Here is a 12058-nt window from a genome sequence, read left to right on the forward strand (position 1 = left end):
CCGTTGTGCATTGTATACATTCCTTACATTTGCTATTCCAAAATTCAAAAAAAGAAAGAATTTTTCAAAATAGATCATATTAAAATCATCATTTAAAATGTGGAAACTTGTAGCTGATTATTAACCACTACACAATTCCTTTTATTTGGTGTAACTTTATACTTGTACTATACATATCTAACATTTTTACAGCAGGTATCCGCCTGTTTACTTTCATCTATCCATACACTCATATATCTGCCTGCCTGACCGTCCGTTCGTCTGTCAATAGTTCCATTTAGCTACCCAGCTGGACATGAACACACACATACAGATATGCACGCTGCATATATACATACACATATACGAACTGGCAGTTTAGAAATAGAAAGTTTTATGGAATTTCCATACGTGGTCCATCCATGAATCATCCAACTATTTAAACGTTTTTCCCTCAAATACACTCGTTTGTTTTGTGTACGTGGTGGCCTTGTTTGGGTCCAATGTCCGACTCGTCGTTTGCATTTCAGTCGAGTCGACCTATTCAAGTCCTGCCTCCAGCTCCATCACGCCACTGGGTGACCTCGCATAACCACCAGCTGTCTGCTCCTGATATGACGGTTATCTATGTATACAAGGAAAACAAGGACTAATAAACAGATGACTTTTGGGCAGACAAAAGTAGCTGACATCTCCTCATCGATTTCATTCAGGAGACTCGACGGCAGCAGGTTTTTGCTTGTACAGAACTCAGACAAAAATAATTACAACGATGGCGGAAGTAGCCACCAGAGCTGTTCCAATGTGGAACTCCTTATTGCCAACGCAGTGTATTGATGGTGTATTCTTGAACAGGAATACAGTGAATGGTAGGAATACTTTTGTTAATTTATCTTATATTTGCTAAATTAGTTATCAGTAGTACTGATCCTTCGAAAGTATCGAAAAGTGCAAATGGTATGTGTTGCCGTGTCCCACACCCACCGTGCTAAACCAATGTAAGTACACATATTCGGTATTTGAAATATTAAAAAAAAATATGACCTGTCGACCCAAAGAAAACAATATAAACTTTAAACACTGGAGATTTTACTGAAGCATGCGTGTGGTTTACTGACTATTAAATGATGACTGTGATGTGGCGGATGTCCTCGATACCGTTATGGAGTTCATACCGTTGTAGTTGAAGGCTACGATATTGCGTAGAAAGGACCATGGATATATATTTGTAATACATTAAAAACTATTGCATGGAAAGGATCAGGGATAAATACTTGTAATACATTAAAAACTATTGCATAGAAAGGACCATAGATAAATATTTTTAATACAGTGGAAGCTCTTGCGTAGAACGGACCATGTATAAATACTTGTAATACATTAAAATCTATTGCATGGAAAGGACCAGGGATAAAGACTTGTAATGCATTAGAAGCAATCGGGTAGAAAGGACCAGGGACAAATACTTGTAAAACATTAGAAGCTATTGCATGGAAAGGATCATGGATAAATACTCGTAATACATTACAAGTTACCATGCGATCGTCTCGTTGTTGGCGTTAGCAATGCAACATATTAAAATTGTGTTGATACATCATTTTAGGACGAATTCAAACATATCCCCAGCAAGCAATCCCTTTGAAATCAGGTGCACATGTACCGCATAAACTTGCTTAAGAATGTCTAATTATTTTGTGTTAGTATGCAAATAAAAAAACTAATAACTTGCCATTTTCTGCTAACATAGGGCACTTTAGCACATTGCACATTGTAAATGCAACTAATATGCTGTATATTAAAACAAAATGCATCGAAGCGATATTGATCGCGGTCCAGAACGATTTGTGTGCACGAAAGCGATATTGATCGCGGTCCAGAACGATTTGTGTACATGAAAGCAATACTGATCGCGGTCAACAAAGATGTGTGCACACGAAAGCGATATTGATCGCGGTCCACAAGGAATTGTGTACACGAAAGCGATATTGATCGCGGTCCACAAAAATTTGTGTACACGAAAATGAATTGAAATAGGCTTATTCTGTTTATGGAATAATTGATATTATATAATGTGTGCGAACGGTGCTTGCATATATTTGTTTCGCTTCAAAAATTGTATAATAAATATAGAACAGGTGATGCCATATGAAGCCAAAGTACCTTGATCATATATAAGCGCTTTGAGCTGCATTGACATGGAATGTACTATGTAACTTTAACTGAAAATGATACAGTAATAGTTGGTTTCATTTTAATATTTTTTGTAACGTAATAGGTGAATTAGATTTACTAAGGAAACGTATTTAGTTATTAACATAGTTTTGTTGTTGTTGTTGTTGTGGGGTTTAACGCCATTTTTCAGCACGATAGGCTATACATGGCGGCCAGTATTAATGGTGGAGGAAGAACCACATAGTTTTGTATTCTATGATTAACAAAGAAAATAAATTTTGCAGACTTAAGACTAATGCATACAATCATTTAAGTCATATACAGCTTTATTTCACAAAACACGAAACTCTGTTAACCTGTTTCAATTGCCAGATACAGAACCCTTTTTTTGATGAAAGCCTATACTATAAAAAAATAAGTTGAAAATCCAATTTTGTGTTTGGGAAAGGGTATTTATAGGTATTTTTGTGCTTGATTTCGGGTTTGAACGTCAAATTATACAATAAATTAATAAGCTCATCATCTGTTGATCGTCCAGCAGATTTTCTTTTATTGGTTTCTTTGTAAGCGTGTCTATTGTTATATGCTGTATATTAATGTGTGCCTAATTATTGCAGGGCCGTGCATGTTAGCGGTGTTCACCAAGTTTCTCGGTTATTTCCTGATTGTCTCAATCACCATTGGTAAGTAGTATTTCAACAAAATATATATTGGTCAAGCTAGAGCCCCGCTATGCTTAACGCGTTCTTCTTCTTTGGGATAGAGGCAGTTTTTTTTTTTACTTTTTGTTTTCTTTATTTGAACATAGGTTTGTGGCGAGCGAATCCAAAAAATTTTAATTGAGTTGTTATTAACTGGAACGTGTTAATACCCAATGAATCTGAATGGCTCACTTCACTGGATATATTACCGAAAAGAATCCCTTTCCCTAAAGAAATCACAAAAAACAACCAAATCCGAATATACATAACGACTGAGTAAAGTATACTAGGAGTTCTAAAAAGCCTGCTAAACGATATTTCCGCTGAAAATTCCGTTAAGTGACCGTAACTCCGCAATTTGTGGGAAACTACGAAACATGACGTGTCTGCTTTGATATAGAAAGTGAACTAAACTCCGCAATTTCTGGGAACCCACTACACATTGTTTGCATGTTTTAATATACGTGACGATTAAAGTTATGTACAGAGAATGAATATGATATTTTAAGGCCATCCAACAGTTAGCGCATTTCAGCAAAGGACGCAAGGAGGCGAAATGATCATACCCCCTATTTCTTTTCTTCAGGAATACGTAGCTGGTGTGGAAAGATATCTCATAATGTTCTATTTGTAACGAATATTTAGGTGCTCGGGGTTGGTGGAAGGGGTCTTTGAAATAAGCATCTTGTTTTAACGTAAAGAGAATTTCAACGGTACCTTTAAGTACGTCAGTATGACCTTCTTTAAGCAAAAATAGATAAACTGACCTTGAGAGTGTGCGAAACTTTAAGGTGTATAATCTCATTTACTACATCACTGTCAGGGCCATATATTAAGTACTGCCTTTATTATCACAATAAGTTCGACGTGTTTCTTCAAATCTATGACTCGGTTGATAATAACATTGTAAGTTACAATGTACCGATAATGATTGTGTTGCAGAATCATAGGACTAACTTTTCACGAGAAAATTACATATATCTTATAAAGATTGAAATATTTTGTTTATAGCTCAGTGAATAAATTATATGCATGTATTATATGTAAATCATTTGATCGGTGTTTAACGCTAATAAACAGATCTTATTTTTAATGTATTACAACTTTAGGTCAGATTCCACAGATAATAAAAATACTACGAAAGAGGAGTGCGTCAGGGGTCAGTTTTGCTAGCATGCTTCTTTTGCTCGAGGCCTCGACCGCCACTGTAGCATACGCCTTACTCCAAGGATATCCAGTCAGGTATTTTGTTTTAAATTTATACAGCTGAAGTCTGCATTAAAGCATTGTACATCATACTATGTCCACGTTATACGCACGTGGAGAGAAGAAAGACTATATGCAAACACATTCAGCTGTATCGCTTTAGAGTAAGACTGTTGACGAAATAAAAATAAAAAACTCCAGGTATTATGTTGTCATTCCATATGGAAAAGAAAAACATTTGCTTTACTGTGTCGTTGCATTTCCATTTAAAACTGACACGGAGTTACGGCTGGCATTTACAAAAGTGTCTTATTTGGCTGTATAAAAATGCAAAGTTTGCACATGCATTTCAAAATATGTCCAAAGACGAGAACGATAAATCTGAATGGTGACGCATGGGGAAAGGGTTGCATCAGCTTCAAAGTAATGCGCGTTTCATGATTAAAAATTGCATTTATTTAAAAGACCATTACGACAATAATGATGACAATACCAATTAAACAAGAATGAAGACGGTGACAAAAGTGACGATGATTACGATAATTATTTAGCTGATGCTAATTATGCTTTTTTCATTTCTTTTATATTTAGTGCTTGGGGAGAGCACTTGGTAGTAATGCATATGAACGTTATATTGGTGTGCCTCCTTTTGCGCTACAGCAACCGGTTCCTGTTCTCTTTCGGCTTCCTTCTACTTTACATCTGTTTCACGCTCATTGTCATCATGCCCTTGGTTTCATCCAACGCCATCTGGTATCTTTATGTTAGCACCATGCCGGCTGTCTTCATTAGCAGGGTAAGAAACACTTATTAACAAAGGACACACACACACACACACACACACACACACACACACACATATATATATATCGGTACAGAGATGGATGGGTGGATTGATGTACATGAGTGAAAGTCAAATAAATCGTACAAATAAATATGAAATACTATCTGCTAATGTAGTAAGAAGGCCACAAGAGACAATGGTTCTACTTTCATATAATTAGGATGTCATGATTACTGATAAATAATAATTATACAGTAATTAAACGGTTTAAGTCTCCCCCAATCCGATTAAAATCAGGTCTCCATATTCCTCAGCTGAGAGCTTATAGGCACATATAAGAGGCCCTATTATGTCGACTTTGTGACTCACCAATCAAATCACAGCTTTCAAATTTATACGTCATTCGAAACATAAAAATTATAACTTTCTTTAACACGAAATGCAATGCTTTATCTGATAGGCTACTAAGCGTACAGGGAATTGCAAAGGTCACCGAAACATTAACTTTTATCGGTATCTATTAAATCCCTACGAAAGACTGTGGTGATATGTTTTAATTAGTGTGAGATTTTCAATAAGCAATAATTTGCTCAAAAACTGTGCTGCCACATTCTCATTAACTCGAGATCAAGCTGAATTTCTAAAATCAGATATGATAATTGCAGGGCCGGATTATCCATAGGGCAAAGTGGGCAACGTACCCAGGGCTCCCGAGGCTCAAGGGACCCCGTATATTATCGTCTGATTTTTCAGTCAGGGCCCCGGAAGCTCAAGGGGCCTGGTATATAATCGTCTGATTTCACAGAAATTGTTGTTAATAGTAATGTAAGCATATCTATGAACAAGGCAGGATAGCCATGGGCCCCTTTGTTGGATGTGCCCAGGGCTCGCAAAGGCCTTAATTCGACCCTTGATACTTGCAGTATATAACTATGTCATTCACAGTTAGCATGGTTGTAAGGAACCAGAAGGAGTTCATATTGCACGCACGTGTGTAACACGTGTGCCTTAAATAGTATAGATCATTTTCATATACTATTTTTTAGCTGGCCAAACCTATCCAATAGCCGCATCCGGTACGGTCATGCGCAGCTGACGTAGGGCAACTCGAGTGGCCTACACTTCTTACATGAATAGAACATTTGTCATTATAGATCGCCGCAGATAGTAGTAATAATATGCCAGCCCACAAGTATAAGAGTTGAACTGTACGTTTTCATCAAGTATTTTTAACAATAAATGAATACCTATTGTTTTATATTAGTGCATCGTGACTCTCATCTTAACTCTGCCCCCCCCCCCCCCCATGACTGCATGGTAATGAATAATCCGAAAATAAACAAGTTAACTTGTCTAATTAGCAGCAAACAATGAACACCAAGGCGGCACATCACATATTAAGCAGATTCGTAAAAGATTTGTCATTTAGTTAATAAATTAAATGGGAATGAACGTGAATCCCAAAACTGCTTATGGTACATTGGATTGGCTAAGGAATTTACTCTCTCTCTCTCTCTCTTCTTAGTTTGATAACTCCTTGAACAAATATGGATAATAATGATGAGTTAACTCATCCTGCGATACATTAGCAATGGCCAGTTGCAACAGTACTATCAGCCATGTGTAACTCGTGTGGCTTCGCGGATTGGGCTTGGGATCTGATTACGCTGGCATTGATAATGCTGTGTTCACCTGTATGCATCCATCCACTATGAAATTAATTAATTATATGCAACAAAGAGATTTGTAAGTCCTCGTGTTTTCGTGAGTATATAGTCTTGAAGAGTCATCTAAATACACGTAGATTTGTACAAACTGTAATTCTGGTCACATAGGAAAATCGTCCACCCACCCCCTTCCTTTCAGAAATGGATCATCCAACTTTGTAAGTCCTGTCCAGGACCGCAGACAAGGTAGGACAAATTACGGGGGACCACTACGGTCAGGGGGTCCACTGTTGTTTCAATTTGTGATTCATTGTGGCCTACTGGATAGTTGTTCCTAAGGCCCACAAATCCTGTCCGCTGTTCTGGTCCTCTCTGGTGCTTTTTGTGCTCATATCTACTTTTCTCTTTTAGGCAGATTACTGAACTATTCACTCATGATTTTTAAAGATACTATTTCTGTGAAGGGTGTACAGATGTCAAACCTTTACAAATTTGTTTGAAACTTTTTTCACGAACATACACTATGTTAACGACAATCGCTTAAAAGTTGTCCTACGTTGATTGCGCATGCGTTAAATATTGGAGTGGAAAAACCCAAATTCGACTTCCTGAAAAAAGTCTATATTGTATTTAATAGGTTACTGCATTTGTATGGGAAAATATAAACGAGTTGTTCAGATGGAATACTGCACGACCTTGGGAGTGCAGTATATCAATCCGACAAAACGAGTTAATATTTTCCCATACAAATGCAGTAACCTTTCTATTATATACTCATTTTCTTATTCTACCTAATGCTTAATTATATTAACAAAATACACAGCAAGAAACAAAGTAACTGAATGTATGCCGTATTCCAAACTAAATACACAAGCGCCGATTCATCATTACACAACAACAACATTATTAATGCGCACATAACTCTGCCCTAGACATAAGTTTCGAAAGAAAATGTCGTTTTTGTCAACTTAAAATTGAAATTTGGAGCCATATTGTGAATGAATGCGCATTGCAACAAGTTTCCATCTGATCTGGAATGAATAGATTTTGGTATTTGTGTCCATTCTACGAAATGTTTTGATTATGGACTGGATTCATCTGTGCAAACTGTACATGAAATACACCGGATTGAAGCAGCGCGGGAGAAGCGTGTTGACATCTGCAAGTGTGTTTCTGTTCTGTTATTAAATGTTCGAAATCATAATGTGGGAAACATATGAAGTCTTTCAATTGCAATTATCAAAAAGACGCTATGGAATTTAATGTTTATTTCATTTTGAGTGCAGAAAGGAGGATGTAATTGCACTTAGAATTTAGTGTAAATTACAGAACAATTTCGAAATGTGTAATCAAGCTTGAGAACATATGGCATCACTCATGTAATTCGGATTTGCAGAACTAAGAAAGTACATTTTGAGGACATTCAGGATGTAAAACTAAGTATATTTTTTGCCATTCTTATTACCAGCTAACGAAGACAAGTTTATGCCTTGTCACTTGTATGTTATTTGTAAGGATCCTGTCTAGCGTCTACTGTATAGCTAGCCTAAATTCAAAACATTGTATCAAAAAAGCAAACGCGGAATGTCCCAAAGCAGCTGGTATGTGGCAGTCCACGAAACATCTGCTTTAGTTCATTCAGAAACAAATTTCATCAAGTAAAACTTAAAGCGCCTACTACGCGAGTGTACATGATTTGTTTACAAATCAAACGTTCTGGCGTCTGCGTCCATTGTTTACAATAGAAAGTAGTTCATTTATGCACGTGAATGCAATATGTAGGTGTTCAATATCATAAAATACTGATCGATTCTGACAATGTAAAGTTAACGGATAAAAAAATGAGCATATAATAATACGAATTACTTTGTAAACAAAGTTGTACACTCATGTAGTAGACTTTCGGTTTCATTTTATTAGATTTGTTTGTGGATAATAAAAAAAACCCTGCTGTTTCGTCTATTTGAAAGTAGAGATGATAATGTGAACAATGTGGCTGAGTTTTGTTGAGTAAAAAAATGAAACGTTCAAGCAAGCATATGATGAGCATCATATTCACATTGTCAACAGCAAACGTGAGAGACGCATTATTGAAAATACCATTCCGACCATTTAAACAATTATTTAGGAGAAATGTTCGTAACTTTTCTTTAATGGAATGGCTGAGACTATCACCAGTGCTCTTTGGGATATATAAAAATAGCACAGAAAAGCATACAGAGGGCAAGGGCCATCGCATATATATCAGATACGTACCATTTTATGAGTGAAAGTACTAAATTCGTGGGAAAAAATGCAACTGAAGGTTTTTGTAGATAAGTAAGGGCCACAGAGCCAATAAGGGAAGACGACCAGGAATTGTTATTTCCGCCGCTGAATGGATTGTCACACACCAGGTGCATTGTGGACAATGCAAGTTTCCAGGCATAAATGTGTCTTCTTTAGCTCGTAATAAGAAGGGCAAAACATATACTTTTATGTTTGCATCTTGAATTTTCTCAAGAATTACTTCCTTAGTTCTGCAAATCCGAATTACAAGAGCTATGTCATGGGTTCTGAAGCTTGATTACACATTTCGAAATGGTACTATAATTTTGATACATTTCCAAATACAATAACATTCTCCTTACTGCACTCCAAATGAAATGAATGAGATATTCCATAACGTCCTTTTGATGATTACAATTGAAACAGTTCATATTTTTCACACATTAAGATTCCAAACATTTAGTAACAGAACAGAAACACACATACATTTGAGTCGAGACTCGTCCCTCCTGCTCAAATCAGAGACACGTGTATTTTAAGTGGGATTAACACAGCTGATAAATCCACGTCCAATATCAGTGGAATTAAGTAGAATCGACACAAAAAACAACAAAAATCCATTAATTCCAGACCAACTTGGAAAGCTGTTGCAGTGCGCATTCATTCACAATATAATTCTAAAGTTACATTTTAAGTAGATCAAAATGACAGTCCTTTTTTTCAAGTGATGTCAAGCGTGCGACTAAGTTCAAATTTCACTGGGTGGAGTTATGTGTGCATTAATACAGTTGTTGTGTATTTATGAATCTGCGCTTTTGTATTTATTTGGGAATACAGCATAAATTAAATTCCTTTGTTTCTTGAAGTGTATTTTTTTATATAGGTAGAATAAGAAAATGAGTATATAATAACAAGGTTACTGCATTTGTATGGGAAGATATGAACTCGTTTTGTTGGATGGATACTGCACTCCCACAGGTCATGCAGTATCCATGCGAAAATCTTGTTCATATTTTCCCCATATAAATGCAATAACATGTACCTACAAAAGAGACCCTTTAATCTGATCATAGACATCACAACGAAATTGTGGTTGGATATTACATTCAAACAATGCCTTTATTTGTAACCTTTCAGGCTATACAGATAGTAAAGGTATATAGAAGCAAGGATCCTGGTCAGCTCTCAGCCACTTCCTCCTTCCTGTGCATGTTTCAGTGCTTTGGCCGACTGACCACGTCAATCATTGTGACCGGTGATTGTGTCATGATAGCCAATGCAGTGGTACTAGGGTTCTTTGGCGTTCTTCTAACATTACAGATTTTGTACTACAGATGGAGAAACAAGAAGATTACATGAAACTGGGTGCGAGAATTCCACCGAATGTCATGCTGTGAATCTGATGAGAAGTTTCAACCCTGTTAGCTTTGCCCTAGCCATGACTTAACTAGCATCTTAACTAGCATCTTAGCTGACTGCACAATATAGAAGCTAATCCGTTCTTTCATTCATTTAAAACATTGTTTTGTTTAAAAAGAACAAAACAAACAGACAAAACAGCTGTGGTTGAAGAGTTCAAGATTTCAATTTTCAAAAATCCTAGTCATGATCCTTTGTAATCGATCCATCCATACTACGGAAGAAGAAGAAAAAAAAGAATATACATGTCTGGCCTGATGGAATAAGGTCTTGCAGTACGTGTACAATGGGTGAACCAGAGTTTCAAGAGGTAGGCTATAAGAAGGAAGACCACATCTGATACACATTGATTTGTTACTGTGGTATACAGAATAGGGCAATGTTACAATGGAACATCATTGTTATTGTAGTAAACAGAACGGGGCAATGTTAAAATGGAACATGATTGTTACTGTAGTATACAGAACAGGGCAATGTTACATTGTTTTTAAGTCTACAGAACAGGGAAATGTTACAATGTAACATGATTGCCACCATAATATATAGAAATGGGCAATGTTACAATGTAGCATGATTGTCATACATGATTTTTCCCCTTACACATGATAGCAATATGCATTTTTATGAAGTAAAAAATTGGCAGTGTACAGTAAAAAAGATTTGAATAAGGCTTTTCTTTACTGCATTTAACAATTTATATTTTAGAGTATGCATCTTTAAAAAGGCAAGCTATATATCTCCTTTTCGAATAATTATAAAAAATAGGAAATTATTAAATTGGTACACCTTTATATATATATATCTTCCTTTACTTCAGTCACCAAACATTGAAAGTTGGCAAATTACGTATCCTCATTAAAAGTCTGAAATAATTATATTATTGTTGATATTTTCTGAATTAAAGAATGCCTAATTTTTAACCGCCACCCCCAAGAAATGAATTTGTTATAGCACAAAAAGTTTAACACATTTTCTTTTATCTCGTGCTTGGTGTACTTCATCCAGAAAATATAATCTAGATAGCTGGTACTCTGACTACAGCAATATAGATATTATTTCTTTATTAGCACAAGTGAAACAAATACAAGGGAATTTTTTTAACATGATTCGTTGTTATTATGGTGAGATGGCAGTGATCCGTGATGGAGAGCGCTTTAGAGCACTCTGCCACTCGGGGACCCCATTGTTATTATGAATGCTGATTTCAATTATTCATTATTTTCTTGTCTTTTAATTAGATAACCTCTATCAGTCTGCATCAAAAAATTTTTCTTAAACATCAAAATATTGTTTCTCACTAGAATGTTTGTTTTTATTATTTTGCTTCATGTATTTTCATTGCCATCAAAAAAAAATTAATATCATAGTCAGCTTTAGTAACAAAATAAAATTGGAAACTAGAAATTCATCCTGTATAAATAAACCATGCAATGTGTCTATTTTTTAATTGTTTTACCATACAAGTCACAACATATCTCACTTTATATTATCTTACTTTATATTACAAAATACAGTATTCTCTCATTACAATGCTGTCCGTGGGAGCCAGTGTATAGTCTTACAGTGAGACAGCATTATGGAAGCCAGTGTTTAGACTTGAAGTGAGACCATGTTAAAAGAGAACATGATACAGTACTCTCTTCTTACAATGCTGTCCATGGGAGCCAATGTATATAGTCTAACACTGAGACAGCATTCTTGAAGCCACAGTGTATAGTCTTACACTGAGACAATGTTAAAGCTAGAACATGATTCAGTACTCCCTCCTTGCAATGCTGTCTATAGGAGCCACAGTGTATACAGTCTGATAGTGAGACCATGTGAAAAGTAGAACATGATACTGTACTCCTTCCATACAGTGC

The 12058-nt window shown here is 36.0% G+C and overlaps 1 protein-coding gene across 1 annotated transcript; it reads left to right on the forward strand.

Moving 5' to 3' along the window:
• Positions 1 to 468: 468 nt before the first annotated feature.
• Positions 469 to 11631, forward strand: LOC149798795 (mannose-P-dolichol utilization defect 1 protein-like). The gene is made up of 5 exons (XM_089957686.1): positions 469 to 848; positions 2769 to 2834; positions 3962 to 4094; positions 4650 to 4854; positions 9915 to 11631. Exons 1-5 carry the CDS (start codon positions 752 to 754, stop codon positions 10134 to 10136), a joined length of 723 nt encoding a protein of 240 aa, XP_089813812.1. The 5' UTR covers positions 469 to 751; the 3' UTR covers positions 10137 to 11631.
• Positions 11632 to 12058: the final 427 nt, after the last annotated feature.

This window comes from Sinohyriopsis cumingii, chromosome 5 (genome assembly GCF_028554795.1).
Source record: "Sinohyriopsis cumingii isolate HCF-2022 chromosome 5, ASM2855479v2, whole genome shotgun sequence".
Classification (NCBI taxonomy): Eukaryota; Metazoa; Mollusca; class Bivalvia; order Unionida; family Unionidae; genus Sinohyriopsis; species Sinohyriopsis cumingii.

Bases quoted from the DNA above. Each gene is read 5' to 3' on its own strand.
- LOC149798795 (XM_089957686.1), top strand. From the start codon at position 752: ATGGCGGAAGTAGCCACCAGAGCTGTTCCAATGTGGAACTCCTTATTG. The intron at 849-2,768 runs GTAGGAATACTT...TAATTATTGCAG, and splicing joins GAACAGGAATACAGTGAATG to GGCCGTGCATGTTAGCGGTG. The intron at 4,855-9,914 runs GTAAGAAACACT...GTAACCTTTCAG, and splicing joins CGGCTGTCTTCATTAGCAGG to GCTATACAGATAGTAAAGGT.